This window comes from Vipera berus, assembly GCF_964194415.1.
Source record: "Vipera berus genome assembly, chromosome: 3".
NCBI classification, from domain to species: Eukaryota; Metazoa; Chordata; class Lepidosauria; order Squamata; family Viperidae; genus Vipera; species Vipera berus.
Window position 1 is genome coordinate 193,081,342 of NC_138204.1, and position 18,392 is coordinate 193,099,733.

General features: G+C 39.1%; 1 protein-coding gene across 3 annotated transcripts in view; it reads right to left on the reverse strand.

Moving 5' to 3' along the window:
• Nucleotides 1-8,730, reverse strand: part of STK3 (serine/threonine kinase 3) — a 118,284-nt gene extending 109,554 nt beyond the window's left edge. For all 3 annotated transcript variants that reach the window (XM_081322734.1, XM_081322736.1, XM_081322735.1), the window contains exons 1-2: nt 8,504-8,730; nt 150-230 (exon numbers count right to left, since the gene is read on the reverse strand). In XM_081322734.1, the coding sequence (XP_081178860.1) occupies nt 150-230; nt 8,504-8,526 (104 nt within the window). In that variant the 5' untranslated portion in view covers nt 8,527-8,730. The remainder of the gene's footprint in view (nt 1-149; nt 231-8,503) is intronic.
• Nucleotides 8,731-18,392: the final 9,662 nt, after the last annotated feature.

Here is an 18,392-nt window from a genome sequence, read left to right on the forward strand (position 1 = left end):
CATTAGGCTAGTTGGATGTAGGCATCAGTCCAAATATGGAAGATTTTTCAACTCAAGGTCAAGCTCACTATCTTCCACTATGTTTGCATGATACATTTTAATTTTCCCTAGCCATCCATATATCTCTACACATACAAAATTGTACATACCCTTCACCAAGCTTCTCCAAGACATCAAATACTTCTTCAGGCTGTTTAGTCAAGCTGTCTTCACTGAGCTTTTTAAGCTTGCTAATAAAAATATAAAAACATTTGAAATAGTCTACAATTAGTAATTTGCAATTTACTTTCATCTTTAACTATTAAATATACACTTTTATTTATAATAAATAGAAATCTGCAATTTCAATATGCACCACATAATTTCTCAAAAAAAAGAGACTAAGGTAACTTCTAGTATTTTATTTATCTATAATTACGGTATTCTCAAAACATAAATTGAGGTGTTAATATGTTAATGTCAAAATTACAATTCTTAAACACAAGTGCATCCCATTCAGAAGTAATCAATTTCCCACTTGAAAGCAATTTTAATGGACAACTAAGGACACAAAGGGGAAATAATACAAGCAAGCAAATCATAACTTGGGGAGGAAAAAATCTGTATAAAGGGAAAGCAAATCAACAGTTGTGCAACTGACTGCCACCTTACTCAGGTTTTTTGGAAAGCCTTCAAATCTGGCTATTCCAGAGACCCTTGGGAATAGAGATGAGGAGCACATGTCTGTTATAGATGGGAATGCTGTTGTTTGTTCCCTAAGATATTATTGCTTTGGCTTTTTTGCTTTCTCATTGATATTATTAACATCTCTATCATATTGCAAGCTGCTCAGAATCCCACATGGATTGGAGCACTAAACTAAAATTCAATGGTATCCTTTTCCTTTTCTATATATGCTACAAATTCTAACACGGAAATTAGTCCATTATAATACAACATAATTCATAACATTTAAAATTTGTATGTCATTTATTAGAAATCATACACCTCTCTCACAGAGAGCTTTGAAAAGTTTGATCTTACATAAACAAGACAAAATGAATCGCAAGGCAGTGTAGCCCAAGACTGATAAGAATATTTACCACACAACACAAGGGATAAATTAAGACCAATGTGATACACTTCAAGAATTATACATAGTGGTGTTTGGTTTCTTAGATTATAAAATTACAAAATCCATGAACTGGAACAGGGGTTCCCAACCAAGGGTGCGAGATGATACTCCAGGAGGTGCGAAAACTTGGGTTTTCAAAATTATAGTGTATATGCATAATTTGTTGCTGTTATTTCTAACTTTTGTAAGGGATTGAAGAATATATCAAAAGCGTTATAGGGATGCAGGGTATAGAAAAGGTTGGGAGCCGCTGAACTAGAAAAAAATACTCTGTCTCTGAATCACCACTTAAAATAAGCTATTCTAATGTCTCTCCAATTTAAGTTTGTATTTAGTTGCAAGAAGTCCAAAAGATGAATTCTATCTTGAATTTCAGGTCTATTAAATTTCTCTGTAGTGCAGATACCATAGTAATTGACCAGATAGGGGGAAAAGAAACTCAAATTATCATATGTTCAATTTGTTTTGTTTTATTTTGTGTGCATATGTGCATGCATGCATGGACAATTCTTTGAAGTTTTCTTGATAGCATTTTCAGAAATGGTTTACCATAGTCTTCTTCCTAGAACTGAATGAAAGCAACTGGCTCAAAAACCTAGCTAGAATCTATAAAGCAGGAATTCTGTTTTAATTTTCCATCTCCATAAGCAAAAACAACAACACCTTAGGGAAAAAACATGTATTACTGAGAATACATCCTACATGACTTAATGGAATTCATTTTTGAATAGGCAAACATAGCTGTCCTTTATTGCAATGTCTGTAATCATCTATTGGAAATTAAAGAAATAATTTACTTTTCTACCCCTCCTGTGCAGATACCCAAGATACATAATGGGACAAAGAATATAAGTTCTGATGTAGTAATAACAGAGAATAAAGTTTTCTTTCCTCATTTTTCAGAACACATACTCCTATATTGAACTGCAACATACATGTAGTCCTCGACTTACAACCATCCATTTAATGACCATTCAAAGTTACAAGGGCCCTGAAAAAAGTGACTTATGACCAGTTTTCATATTTATGACCTTGCAACATCCCCACAGTGATGTGATCAAACTTTGGGTGGTTGGCAACCAGCATGAATTTACAATAGGTGCAGCAACCTGGGTTCTTGAGATTGTCATTTGCAACCTTCTTAGGAAGCTTCTGAAAAACAAAGTTAATGGGGAAATTCAGATTCACCTAACGACTGCATGATTCACTTAACAACTGTAGTGATTTGCTTAGCAACCATGGCAAAAAGGTTGTAAAATGGGGCATGACTCACTTAACAACTGCTTGTTTAGAAACAGAAAGTTGGGGTTCAATTGTGGTCCTAAATCCAGGATTACCTGTATTATCACACTGCAATATAATGTCTTCTAGTACACATACATACACCCATCACAAAATAATTATAGTCACAATTCACTCAATTCATATTTTTAATCTTAAATTGTATTCTGTTGTTCTTGAATAATTGCTGTTTTAAGAGAATTATATTAGCAGGTTTTTACAAAAAGTTTATCAACATTAAATACCAGAAGATAACTAATTAGAGGCCTTCGCAATTGTTAATTTATTTATTCACTTATTTAAAAAATTATATAGCAGCCCATCTGCTCAAGAAACTCTGGGAGGATCTACTATATAGTTCTCTATACTATAAAGGAGAAAACATGGCTCAGTGATAGAATAAAGAATGTTTTACATGAATTAAATCCACAGTTTGATGCATCTCAAATTATTAGATGTCTTTTTTCCATTCTACTTTTATGACATGTAAAAATAGGGAGGGGGAGGAGGAGGATATATACATGTGGGAATTTTCAGGCCATTTTCTCAACATAGAAAAGTTATTGAACAATATTACCCAGATTTTTGAAGTTATAAGTGTAAATTTAAAAATTTCTTCCAGTTGCTAGTGCAAGCTCCATGGTTTGAAATAATACTTATTGAGATTTTAAAGATGTATATGAATAGGACAGATGTACTTAGATTTACCAACATGATCTGGATTTGTCCAACTATTATGACATATGAGGCAGAAATCTGACTTGTTAATACAACTATGGAGTAATCACTATACATTAAAGATGAGGAATCAATCAGGAACCAACTTCTTTGGATGCCTGTGACATGGATCAATCAGTTATCAGTTGACAAGTCCAAATCAAGAGCTCAATCAGCCCAGATCAGCTGCTGTGAAGTGCCCAGAGGCACATCAAAAAGCAATTCCCTCTGTCCCTGAAAATGTCACGCAGTTGCTGACAGAATATCAAGACAAAATAAAACTAGACCACAGCCATTCAGCCCAAAAGTGTTGTGATTCAGCGTCAGCCTGTGATACCGGCAGCTGAGTCTGATGATTCTGAAGAGGAGGAGGAGGAGGAGGGGTTTGGAGAGCCTTTGGTGTCAGAGGGAGGCTCTGATGCACTGCAGGACTCTCAGCCTGGCCCATCCCATCATGTTCCTCATCAGACTCAGCCGTGTGAGCATGAGGTGTGAGCATGAGGTATTGGATGTAGATGATTCACAGCTGGATCTATTCAGGGACGCTTGAAGCAGGAGGCAATCCAGCAGACTAGAACAAAGAAAGGCCATGAGGCAACTCGGTGAGAGGAAGAGAAGGCAATGGGAAGCCACGCCTTGGGACTGCTGATAAAAGGGGAAGGTGTGGGAGGTGCTGGTTGCTGAAGGCAACCATTTGAAGATCTTCTGCTAGAGTCCTGGTCTGTTATTCCTGTTTTAACTCTTGTTTGAACTTTTGATTTCTTTGTAAATAAATTTGGTTGGGTTTTTCTGGCCTGTTGACTATAAAAAGGGGTTGTCCCTGACATTCAAACAGGGCCGGTCGTAGGCTGGAACAGAACAAAAAGTTCATCACTGCTTCATTGTCTCCAACCTTTCAAGGACTGCTGGTTCTTAATCTGTGCTTATATGTTATAAGACTTTGTACGTAAACCTTTTTTCCAATTTATAACCAAGATAATGTTCACATTTATTCCACAAAACAGCTTTAAAAAAGAAACTACAAAGGGCTCTGTACATGAACTTCCTTTTTTTCCTTCAGAATATTCATATGCTCAGAAGTTAGATACCATATATGGCTATGTCGATTCATGCTAATAGTATACTTTATGTGCTTCTTTGGTTTAGGTTTAACAATGTTATTCCTATTTTTAGTGCAGCGTATATGTGCACAAGGGTATGATTTCAATGCTGAGTATACAAAGCCTGAATATAGCCTACTGTACTAAAACAGCATGTAATTTTTAGGGTCAAAAATTGTCATATTTTCCTCATTATCTCATCTTTTCTCAAATTAAATAGCAACAAATACCTGACATGGTCACACATATCATAAAACTAACACTGGGCATCCTACAACTTCCATTCAGAAACATACCAGTACAGTTGACAGGAAAAGAAAAACTTCACAAAGAATCCACAGAGATTCTATTAAATTACTGAGGGCTAATATAGAAAAAATAGAGAGCTGTATTATAGCATTATGTTGAATACAAATAAATGGTCTTAGTTTCTTTCTAGCAGTTCCTTTGTATTTGAAGTCCCTCCTCCAACAGCTCAATCATTCATTTGCATGGAATTTCTGGCCAACTATGCTGCTGCTCAACTACAAGGCTCAACTGAAGGTAGAAGGCCTTAATTCTTACCAAGAACAGAAAAACATACTGTAAAACAAACTGTCAAAAACAAGCTGTATCGGAAACATTCCAAAGGAAAGTTCCAATAACTAGTATAGTCAGGGCTCATATAATTTACCAATGAGAAAATAAACAGGATGACAATTTCTGGAGGTGAGGAAATTGGAATTTAATCTAGATCTAAAATGACAGGGGGGGGGAAAGAGCTGAAGGTGCTTAATCATAGCCAGCTTAAAGATTTAATATACTCATTAACCTAAGCAGCAGAGGATAAAAAAAAACATTAGGCACACCCACTAATATCAACTTCCTTTTTAGTGTAGTTGCATAGCAATATGGAAACTCAATATATAAATTATTTTCTTAAGTGCCACCAGTCATTCTATCTAAGAGCCTACGTCCCACCATGATAAAAATAAATAGCTTATCCTTCATCCACAGCCTATGTAAATACAGTCATGGCCGAAATTGTTGGCACCCCAGAAATTTTTCCACAAAATCAAGTATTTCTCACAGAAAAGTATTGCAGGAACACATGTTTTGCTATACACAGGTTTATTCCCTTTGTGTGTATTGGAACACAACAAAAAAGGGAGGAAAAAAAGCAAATTGGACATAATGTCAAACAAAACTCCAAAAATGGGCTAGACAAAATTATTGGCACCCTTAACTTAATATTTGGTTGCACACCCTTTGGAAAAAATAACTGAAATCAGTCGCTTCCTATAACAATCAATAAATAAGCTTCTTACACCTCTCAACCGGAATTTTGGACCACTCTTCCTTTGCAAACTGCTCCAGGTCTCTCTTATTGGAAGGGCACCTTTTCCCAACAGCAATTTTAAGATCTCTCCACAGGTGTTCAATGGGATTCAGATCTGGGCTCATTACTGGCCACTTCAGAACTCTCCAGCGCTTTCTTGCCATCCATTTCTGGGTGCTTTGTGACGTATGTTTGGGGTCATTGTCCTGCTAGAAGACCCAAGATCTCGGACGCAAACCCAGCTTTCTGACACTGGGCTCTACAGTGCGACCCAAAATCCTTTGGTAATCCTCAGATTTCATGATGCCTTGCACACATTCAAGGCACCCAGTGCCAGAAGCAGCAAAACAACCCCAAAACATCATTGAACCTCCACCATATTTCACTGTAGGTACAGTGTTCTTTTCTTTGTAGGCCTCATTTCGTTTTCGGTAAACAGTAGAATGATGTGCTTTACCAAAAAGCTCTATCTTGGTCTCATCTGTCCACAAGACGTTTTCCCAGAAGGATTTTGGCTTACTCAAGTACATTTTGGCAAACTGTAATCTTGCTTTTTTATGTCTCTGTGTCAGCAGTGGGGTCCTCCTGGGTCTCCTACCATAGCGTTTCATTTCATTTAAATGTCAATGGATAGTTCGCACTGACACTGATGCTCCCTGAGCCTGCAGGACAGTTTGCATTCCTTTGGAACTTGTTTGGGGCTGCTTATCCACCATCCGGACTATCCTGCGTTGCAACCTTTCATCAATTTTTCTCTTCCGTCCACGACCAGGGAGATTAGCTACAGTGCCATGGGTTGCAAACTTCTTGATAATGTTGTGCACTGTGGATAAAGGCAAATCTAGATCTCTGGAGATGGACTTGTAACCTTGAGATTGTTGATATTTGTCCACAATTTTGGTTCTCAAGTCCTCAGACAGTTCTCTTCTCTTTCTGTTGTCCATGCTTAGTGTGGCACACACAGACACACAATGCAAAGACTAAGTGAACTTCTCTCCTTTTTATCTGCTTTCAGGTGTGATTTTTATATTGCCAACACCTGTTATTTGCTCCAGGTGGGTTTAAAGGAGCATCACATGCTTGAAACAATCTTATTTATCCACAATTTTGAAAGGGTGCCAATAATTTTGTCCAGCCCATTTTTGGAGTTTTGTTTGACATTATGTCATATTTGCTTTTTTCCTCCCTTTTTTGTTGTGTTCCAATACACACAAAGGGAATAAACCTGTGTATAGCAAAACATGTGTTCCTGCAATACTTTTCTGTGAGAAATACTTGATTTTCTGGAAAAATTTCTGGGGTGCCAACAATTTCAGCCATGACTGTATATTGTAACAATTTAATATGAACAAAATCGGACTTTAAAAAGAGGCTATAGTCTTCTGCCATTGTCCATTTTACACATATTTTCAAAACCCATTGTGGTAATACCAACATGCAAAGAGATTTCCCAAGCTTCCATTTTCCTACTCTATCATGAAGACAGAGTCAAATGCTTCTCTGGCGGTCATTTTAGATAGATAGATAACCTTTATTGCCATTTTTTACTGTGGGCACAATGGCACACATTAAAAATGAAAATTGGTTGCTTGCTCTCACAGTGTACACATACGTAACACACTTTTAAATATAAGTAACATATAAATATTAATCACTGTCCATTTTGAATACATAATGGAAGGAGAAAGCTTTAGAGTTCACAAGGTTAATATTATATGGAACAAAACTGTGACTGAATCTGGATGTTCTGCTTCAGATACCACAGAACCTGCTCCTCCCAGAAGGTAACAAGGAAACCAGGTTGTGAAGAGGATTGTATACTGTCCCAGACAATCTTACAGACCCTTTATCAGAGAACCATTGGGGACATATTCTCTGCACCCAGGAGGCATCAGCACGGAGGTCTTAGGTGGTCGGTATGCATATATAACTTCATGAGATTGATTTCTACTCCATTACTACCAGAATCATGGTTATGTGGGAGGTCTTTATTTCTCTGTGGGCTTAAGCACCACACAGTACTATACACCAAGGACATATTAACAGTATATTGAAGCTTTCATATAATTCTACCGCCACACAAAGGACCAGGCTCAAATTATCTTATTTGGGACACATTATGCAAAAATCCAGCTCTCTGGAAAGATGTACCGCTGGGAAAGATGGGGGAGGGGGGGAGAGGACAACCAGCAGCAAGGTGGATGGATTCCATTGCAATGGGAATGGGTGCCCCATTGGGAGACATGACAGAATGGGTTATGGATAAACTATCATGGAGAAAATCTACCTATGTGGTTACTAGGAGTCAAAACGACTTGATGGCACATAATCAATATAATCATACTGCCATACCAAGAAGTGAACGATTAAAGAATGTGAGTAGATTAGTGTTTCCCTAGGAAAGCAGGCAGTGAGTCTCACAAGTCCACGTGATCGTTTGCAGGCAGGAATTACTCTATGGTAGAGTTGTAGAGAGCAAGAGAACGAAGAGATGAACCCGAGAATGCTACGTGTGTATTTAAAAACACGCATGGGTACAAGAAAAGTCCATTTCTCTCCAGTGGATGTGCCCTGAGGGCTTCTTTACACGTACGGATTATTCCCAGCGATGCCTTTCAATCTATTGGACTACAACTCCCATCTCCTCTAGCCAGTCCGTTGGAGGCATCAAGCTGGGGAAGGCTGGGACAAAGCCTATCTTCTGTGCCATCCAGAAATAGGAGGGATGAGGAGGTGCCCCTCACGCACCTACACACACATGCACACGGCAAGCGCAGAGGGTGAAGCAAAGGCGAGGGACACCTCAACCCGAGAGGCCTGCCCGGTGGCGAGGAGTCCAGGGTTCGAAGCGGGCGCTCAGGAGCGGCGAACTGCGGGACACGCGGCCTACACCGGCCTTTTTCCTTCCGCCCAAAATAAACCTCGCTGCCGCCGCCTCAGTCTCCCGGGAACGAGGGAGGCCCTGACCGTTACCTTTTAGGCGCTGCCTGCTCCATTCTGACGGTCGGCCCCACCAAGGCGCGGTGCTCTGCTGCCACCCTGAAGGGGCCGGACAAGGACCAATCAGGGAGCCCGAAGAAGCACCCCCTCAGGAAACTCTGCCCGCAACTTTCTTCCGCTACTGGCCCTTTAAAAAAAATCAAACACGCCTCCTCTCCCAGGGGGCCGTTGCCGGACTCCAATGCTCAGCTGAACGCTCGATGGCTACTCCAGAAATACCGCCGCCCCCCCAGCCCTCCAATTGGCGGAAACTGTGCGGATCCAAAACGCGCATTGGTCTTTCCAACTGCCAGCCGGAACTCCGGAGAAGACGGAAAAGAAAGTTGCTTCAGGCCGAGCGAAACTGCCTGGTGCAATGCGATAGCGGCCGGCAAGGGAGTTGGTGTGACGTCATGGACAGAGGAACGCGGAGGAGAAAGGTCTTCTTTGCCCATCATGCGCCGCGCCAATGAGTTGCTTTTGAAGAAGGATGCATCTTGGGTTATGTAGTTTTTAATAGTGTGCGCAGGTTTAGGGTGTTTAATTATCATTATGAGCTACTGAATAACTTGCAGCGTAGTATTTATTACTTCTGAGTAAGTGACGTGTTTGCACGACATAGTAACCCTTGGTTTACTGAATCATGCTTCCCTGAATTCAACCAGAACTCTAGATTCATTCACACAAACCACTGAACTCAAAATAGCCAACCACATTTTAACTTAGGTCTGTTTCTCAACCTTGGCAAATTTAATATGTGTGGATTTCAACTCCCAGAATTTCTCAGCCAGCTTAAAGTTGCCAGGGCTGAGAAAAACACTGACCTAGAGTGTTGTTCAAAACCAGTGTCATAATCACAAGTCCTTTTGATTTGATCCTGTATATTGAAGAAAACCTATATGTACAATGTATTTCAACAATATAAGTGCCAACATCCAGCTCAAGAATCCAAATAAAACTCCAGGTTCATTCTGTTTCAGAAAATCTTACTGTTTATTTAATACATGGCATGGTAATGTTGAGGCAAAACTAACTCTGAGGTTCCCAGACACAAACCAGTTCATAGAATTAAACAGTAATTTCTCCGGCCAAACCCCCATCCTCTCATATTATCCAGGTAAACAATTTCACTTTGTTATGGGAACTGTCTGCTTCCTCTCCACACCTGCTGCAGTGTCCTTGGAAAGGTTTCAGGCTCTCACGGTCTTCAGCAGAATCAGAGAGGTTTCATTTCTCCATGCCATTCTAAAGCATCACCTCCTTCCCGCTTACTATAACGGCAAGTTGAAACGAAGAGGCATGTAATTACCAAAGTTTCATTCTTGACAATAAGTTGTCATGTACCAGATCCTTGAAGATTTGTAACTTTTAAGCAAAACTGCAGAGCTAATCTTTTCATCTTTTTCCTAGTTTCAGGGACATTATTTCTCCCATACACACACCTACCCCTGTTTTATTCCATATTTCTCTCTTCTCACTCACTCTCCCTGAGGTTTGGACAGACAACAACAAAACATTTACTCTCCCAAAAGGAAAAATTTCCTAAGTGTATGTGCCGGTAAATGTTTTCAGAATGTCTGCAGATACCATGACAGGCAATCTGGAACATTCAGTGGTAGAGAGGAACTACAAAGGACAGTTCTTACAACAGCAGGTTTTAAGCAGATCTAATGTTAGAAGGATTGTGCACAATCTCTGGTTATTCTTAGGAAAGCCACAGAATAAAAATATAGGCTATCCATTTGTTTTAAGTGTGCAGATATTTCCCTTTAAAGCATGACACAGAAATGTGTTACTCTTATTAATCTACCAAATGGCACATTCTATTCTAATTAGAACTACCAAAATTCTTTGCTTGCATCAATCAGAATACTTGAGCAACATGAACATTTCATAAGAATGGGATAACTACCTTGACATATGTTGCAAATCTAGTTCGCCGAAGAGTTGGACATCTAATGTTGTCTTTGCTGATTTGATTTCACAGAAGGTGGGAGAAGGAACGGTGGAATCTGCAATCCTACACCCACTTCTTATAATAAGAAGAAATCATTTGAATAAAGGTAAATGGAATCTTCAGAAAAAGTGTCCATGTTATCCTTGAATTCATAATGTCAAAGTGAGGAAAAATAGAGAACAGTCAGGTTTGTATACTCGATTTTGAAATCCTGAAGAAAAAGTGTATCTAGAGGGGATGGGAAACCCTATGAAATGAGATACTAAAGGTGCAAATACAAACAATTCCCACTAGAAAGAAAAATGGGGAACATCTAAATAGATTGGGGTGGATACACTAATCTTATCCATGACATTTACAACTAAAGCCTTTCTGTTGCACTGGTGTAGTTTGATAATGTGGCGAAACATGTCTGGCCTGGCTTTCCATGTGTTGAGATGGCTAGGGTTGTTTAGCAATCCTACAGACACATCTTTGTCCTAGATTTTGATCTTGGCCGCTTCTGAGTTTCTCATCATGTGCACAGCCCTTTCTAAGATTAAAATATCTCTACATTTTTTGATCTTGTATGGCTTCTTTCAGTTACTTATGCTTTGGCTAGTATCGGCTTCAAATAGTGCTTAGCCACAGGGGTTTTGGGCAGCCTCATTTCCTTTTACCACCAGCCATTCAGAGCATAGCTGCCTTTTCTAGTGAGTTTGAGCGCCTGACATGGCTGAAATAAGTAAGGCAATATTTTGTGATTTTTGCCTTAAGCAGCTTGGGAACAGTACTTTGTCCAAAGTGCTCCCAGTCAATCTGTCCCTGAGGTGTCACATCTGCTAACTCAGAATGTACAGTCAACAGCTTTTCCATTCAGCCATCTTGTAGTGGATTCCCAGGCATTGTTGCCCTGTCATGAAATCAAGCACTTTCATAAATCTATAGGGTGTGGGTAGCGGAACAACCATTTTTTCATCAAATTTTTCAAGTCAAGGAGATAAGCATCTTTATCCTCAGCAGCAATAGCAAATGGATAACACTTGCTGTGCTTGGATCCCTATATCCAGCACAGAATTGTTTAAGATCAGAATGGCTTATAAGCACAATAAAATAAGCAACTAAAGTAAGCAAACATAGCTTTATTCTCTTTACAAAAATGTTTCTACAATACCACGTGTTAATCCGATATTAACCATAACTACTTTATTCCATGTAGGGGAAAAAGCTGGAACTATATGTAGTAGGCTAGATAAAATATTCTTGTGCTTGATGTTGCTATCCATTTAATCAGATCCAGTTTTCATCCATTCTCCATGTTTTCCAATCTTGTAGGGCTTCTTTCAGTTATTTAATGCTCTGACTAGTGTTGCTTTGACGGTGGCTAGCCACCATTTTTTGGCATCCTTGTTTCCTTTTATTGCTGACTGTTCCAAGCGTAACTACTTTTCCCAGTCAGTTTGAGTGCATGACATGCCCGAAATAAATAAGGCAGAATTTTATGATTTTGCTTTCCCAGAAATATGTCTGATGTTATTATTGTGCTTAGAGCTGGGATTTAAATAATGAATGGGATTTAGATTAGTCATCATTAATTTGTCTTAACTTCCTTGTTTTCAATAGACCAATAGCCAACAGAGCCATTCCTTACCTGCCTTTCCCTCTGTTGTTGTTGTTCTTTCCCTTGATCAGCATCACCTACGGGCAGCAGACATGCACTAACTGGTTTTCTATAACAAAGAGGAGGGAGCTACCACAATGACCTGGTGCCTTTCAGCTTGGCATCCTTCACTACTGTGTAAATTTAAGTCTGTCTTCTGATACTGTTGCTACACACACACACACACACACACATTTTATTTCTAAGAACTCAAGGTGCTCTATCTCTAAAAGATTGCAAGTTTTACCTGAAAAGTAGAATTGATTACAGGTAGTCCTCAACTTACGATGACAATTGAGCCCAGAATATATGTTGCTAAATGAGAAATTTGTTAAGTGAGTTTTGCCCTTTTTTATGACTTTTCTTGCCACATTTGTTAAGTGAATCACTGCAGTTGTTAAATTAGAACACTGCTATCATGTCACCCCTAGTCCTTCTTTTCATTAAACTAGTCATACCCCAAGTCCTGGAAAAGAAAAGGAAATGAGAAAGTAACTCAAAATAACTTCATCTTGATACTCTTGCCTAAGAGGGGGCAGGACGCTCTGTCAGGCTTCCAAGATTATGTTCATATCCCCTAGAGCAGGGGTGTCAAACTGCCAGCACATGGGCTGGATGCGTCATGCCAAAACCGTGCCCACCCCATTGCCGGCAATAAAGTCACGATATGTCGCAACACATCATGTGACATTGCGAGTTTGACACCCCTGCTCTAAAGCTATAAAGTCTTAGTGGTTTTCTGACCTGGCTACCTTGAAGGACTTAGGAGAGATGCTAGCCAATAATTAGACAGAAGTGGAGTTGGCCTCACTTTTAGCTAGTTCAGCACCTGTGACAACATCTAGATTCACTTCATCTGAATTTCAGTCATATTTCCTCAGCAGACAATGAAAATTATTATGGTCAGTAGCATAGTCAACAGGTGCTTAGACTGAATTAAGCATTTTTATCCACCTATTCAGTCCTTCTCAAGGACCCAGGATAGGCAGAAATTGTTGTTTAATAATATTAAAGGTATCTTTGCAGAATGTAAGCTGTTCCAAGTAAAGCTGCCTACTGAAATTGACTGAAAGTGATTTTGACAATGTTGATGGTGTTTGGTGTCCAGATGTTTTGGGATTGCACACAAATCACCTATTACTGTCGGTTCTATCTTTGCTTTCCTTTACACAGTTGTTCTACTTTTATTGTAGGTCTTGGTATTTTGGGTATTTAGTATTTCTCCAGTTCTTTCTCTTCTCTTCTGCTGTCTCCAGGTATTGCAGCATCCACTTTCCAGACTCTTTTGTATTTCTTATTGACACTTGTTAAAGTACGGGGTGTTATGTGGCAGATGCTTGTCTGTTTGGTTTCTAAAGTTCTAGAAGACTTTAATGTCTTCATTTTCTATTACTTAAGTCTATTTTGTGGTCCCATCAATTCTTGCTTGCAGGCAAATAGTATTTATTCTACCTAATAGTATTAGATCTTCAATGTACCATTGTTGCTATTTTGTCATGCTGTTGTTTATAGTCAGTCTGTGCAATCTTATTGCAGCAACTAACTGGGTAGTCTAGAGTTTCTTAAGATTCTCTGGAGAGATTGCATTTACTGTCTGTTATTGTCTTCTCAATTCTGGTTTTGTATGCATTTGTTCTTAAGGCTTCGTCTTGTGCAGCCAGAGTTAGCCCCTCTGTCTTTTATTTTTCCCTTTCTTAGCCATTCTCAGATCTTATCTGTTTTGCCTGCTAGTTTCTTTTTAATGTACTGGACATGTAATACTTTGCCTTGCCATGTCTCTTTTCTATTCTTCTTTTGGTCTTTCTTATATGCCAGTTTAGTTTCTCAGTACTCAGTAAGACTTCGTGGCATACTAAGGAGAAACTTCCTGACAGTTAGAACAATTAACCAGTGGAACAACCTGCCTCCAGAGGTGGTGAATGCTTCAACACTGGAAGTTTTTAAGAGGAGACTGGACAGCCATTTGCCTGAAATGGTATAGGGTTTCCTGCCTGAGCAGGGGGTTGGACTAGATGACCTCCAAGGTCCCTTCCAACTTCTTTTTCTTCTTCTTCTTCTTCTTCTTCTTCTTCTTCTTCTTCTTCTTCTTCTTCTTCTTCTTATTATTATTATTATTATTATTATTATTATTATTATTATTATTATTATTATTATTACTAGCTTTGATGTATCCTCTTCAATGTCCTTCAGATATTTTTCCAATGCCCCCTTTTCTTCTTCAGCTGTCTGGTGTTTTTGCAAGATTCCACACGGACCTATTTGCCTTGGTAAATATTCTGTCAACATCACTGCCTAGATGAAGGAGTGATTCATTGTCATTATTTTTCTGGTCTTTCTACCCAGGGCTTTTAGTTCTGCTTAAGGCCAGTCCACTACTCCAGCAATATATCTAATGACTGGAACTGCCCAGGTGTTAATTGCCTTGATGGTATTTATTATTGTTATTATGATTCATTGCACAGTCAGTCAGATGTTTAGACTGGATTTGACATTTTTGTCCACCTATCGAATCCTTCCCAAGGATAGGCAGATACTGTTGTGAGTGATTCTTATTATTTTGAATATAAGGTTAGTGCCACTAATTTGCACTTGCAACAATGAGACATGGAAATATGACATACTCTGGGCTAAAGGTGATGAGGATTAGGAAGGTAATTATTAGAGAACTTTGCCTCCTTGAACAGACCTCATGAATTAGCCAGTGTCGTTGGCTAGGTCTTCTTCTCAAAACAAACCTGCAGGGCTGTATTCTCCTCCAGTATGTGGAATGTTGATCTTGCTCCTGGACACTGAACAGCAACACCAGATGAAACCAAGGGGCACAAAGACATTTAGAGGAGAGAGAAGCAATGGCAGTGCTTTCTGCTCTGGTATTTGCCCTTTGGAACATTATTTGCCTGGAGTTCAGATTGACCTTGCCTTGTTGGCCCTCCAGAAGGGCCAGAAATATGGTTCTGCTATCTAGTGTGGGGACCAAGGAATGTGGCTAAGGTGTCTGTAAAGCAGTTATACAGGTAGTCCTCAACTTACAACAGTTTGTTTAGTAACTGTACAGTTACAATGGCACTGGGAAAAGTGACTTATGACCATTGTTCACAGTCAGGACTCTGCAGCATCCGTATGGTCACGTGATGCTTGGCAACTGATTCATATTTATGACGGTTGCAGCGTCCCAGAGTCATGTGATCCCCTTTGCAACCTTCCGACAAGCAAAGACAATGGGGAAGCCAAGTTCATTTAACAACCATGTTATTAGTTTTAACAGCTGCAGTGATTCACTTAACAAATGTGACAAGAAAAATTGTAAAAAGGGGCAAAACTCACTTAACTGTCTCACTTAGCAACAGAAATATTGGGCTCAATTGTGGTCGTACGTTGAGGACCACAGATTGTATTGTTATATAATATTCACACATTGCACTTTACAGCTTTAATGATTTTAGTGCTGCTTTTAATGTTTTAATGCATTTTGTTGTTTTTTGTTACTTATTATAGTGTTTTTTTAACTTTTTTCACCATCCACATATGTAATTTACCAAATAAATAAATAATCAAATATGCATTATCCAGAAATGAACCACAGATATTGAATGGGACGTTAAAAGTTCTAGTAATATGGAAAATGAATGGTTGATTTCAAACAAGCCAGTTTTTAAAGGTTGCTAACAGCAGATGTATACATAGACAGCAGTAGTGACTTAGGTAGGATTTTGCTTCAGGGTATTTATTTTTTTTTAGCATTGCATTATGCTTTAAAATCCCATAATAGCTGTTTGTAAACAGGTGAGTTACCTGTCTTCTTCATTCTTTAAACATAAAAGGCATAATTATTTAGGCTTTGAGACAAAAAATCCAAAATCCACATTAAGACAACATTTTCCAGCTTGGGGTTTCAGATTAATGTGCAAGCATTTGATTTTCTTGAACTTTTCACCAGACAAGATGGTTTAAAGAAAATTAAAGGGGAAGAAAAAGAGAGCATGTAGTCATTTGTTCAAACCATGGCTTTGCTCAAGTAAAGTCTTTGATGTAATATGAACATCAACTGCAGACAAGCAAATTAATCCTATCATCTGCAGAAGTGGTGTTATGTTTCACCAAAGACTCTTCCAAAATTGCTGGAATAATGAAAAAAACACCAGCCTGCTGGTTTCCCATCCCACCCATTCTCTGGGGAGTAAATGGCATTTTAATTCATTAAAATAATGATGATTGTGTATGCTAGGTCAGTTCAAACTATGTTGGTGAGCGATTCAGACATCTCTATTCAAATCTCTAACAGTGGCATATTGAATGAAAAAAAACACTGTTCCAGAATACATTTACATATATAAAACTCCTGCTTTCTGTATTCTGAATAAACATATTTTTTTGAAAACAAAAATCTTAGACTGACTTCAGAAAGTATCAGTGGCTTAAACATTTTTATATTAGTAGTCACTTTTTCAAAACTGCTACTGGATTTAAACAGCTATTTTGACAACACTAAAAGGGCAATATATTAACACCAACAACTATCATTGCATGTTTAATTAATAGACTGATTTAAGTAGTGCTGTCAGAATATACATTTTCCATAGAGCTGAAGGCCCTACAGGTAGTCCTTATGACCAGTCTCTTAATGACCACTCAGAGTTACCATGAACTCCACCAAAAGCTACTTACAGCCCAGTTATGAAGTTCAGATATTGCCCCTCTCCCCTGACTACATTTTGGGTGCTTGGCAATTGGGCTGCATTTATGGAGGTTTGCAGTGAACCCTAATCATGTGACGATTTACGTTTTGGCCAGAAATTGGTATTTACTTCCAGTTTCCAGCAAAATCCACCCCATAGTGAACAATAGGTTCACTTAACAACCACAGTATTCACTTAACAACTGCAGCATTTGTTTAATGACTGCCACAAAAAAGGTCATAAAATGAGGTCAAATCACATGGTGACCCATTTTACAACCCTCATGACTTACAATCCTAATTGCCAAGCTCAATTACAGTCAGTCGGTCATAATTCACAAACTACCTGTACTTTGAAGAAGGGCTCACCTGCAACACTGTGAAATGAAGTAATAGCCATTTTCATCTAAAGGCCGTCATCCAGCCCCATAAGAACACAGAGAACAGAATCCACAACTATTTAACAGTATCACTAGAATTATAGAACACTATGACAATTTTAATTAGATTTTATAAGAAATACTATATTAGTATAGTTTGGGGAATTGTGTGCAGTGGCTCAGTGGGTTGGGACGCTGAGCTTGTCGATCAGAAGGTCGGCAGTTTGGCGGGTCAAATCCCAAGTGCCACGTAACAGAGTGAGCACCTGTTACTCATCCCAGCTTCTGCCAACCTAGCAGTTCGAAAGCACGTAAAAATGCAAGTAGAAAAATAGGGACCACTACAGTGGGAAGGTAACAGCATTCCGTGCCCCTTTGGCGTCTAGTCATGCCGGCCACATGACCACGGAGACGTCCTTGGACAAGCGCTGGCTCTTCGGCTTTGAAACGAAGATGAGCACCGGCCCCTAGAGTTGGAAACGACTAGCACACATGTGCGGGGGGAACCTTTACCTTTACCTTATTTCTCTCTGACAATACTGTTTAGCAAGATGTCCTGAAAATATCCTGCATTTCCTGAACAAACTAGAAAGGTATAAAGCAACAAGAAAGTTCAGAAATAGCATTGATAGGGAGACAATAAAACCTACACATTTGGAAAAAGAAATCAAAGCACCTTGTCTCGGACAACCCTCCGGTCCCCTATTATTTCTCCAAGAAAAACAGCCCTGTCATAGTGGAGAATACATGTAGGTCAGAGTTGGGTTGTTGGGTTCTTGATGTTTTCTAAGCTTCTCTTCCTCCATGTTGACATGCTGCTCATGTTACCTAGCCTGGAAGAGAAGGGAGCTCAGAGAACATCAAGAACCCAACAACCATTAGCTTTCTTTGCACAGACTGAAGGTGAAAAAAGCCAGCATGCATGTAAGCCACAACTCATATTGTCTGGGGAATTCTGGGAATTTGAAGTTCACACATCTTCTGTACAGGCTAAATTTAAGAGAAAGTATAAAAGCAGTCTCACCAAAAATTATGGTTCTTTTATCTTGTTTCAATTAAAACTGCAACCATTTTCTTGGCAGCACTGTTACTTCCCATATTTCTCAAACAGCCAGAAAAACACAAGAAAGGCGTAACCAAAGATGCGGGAAGGAAGTGCATTAGAACAATGTTTTTTTTTTCTCAAACTTGGTGACTTGAAGATGCGTAGACTTCACTTCTCAGAATTGCTG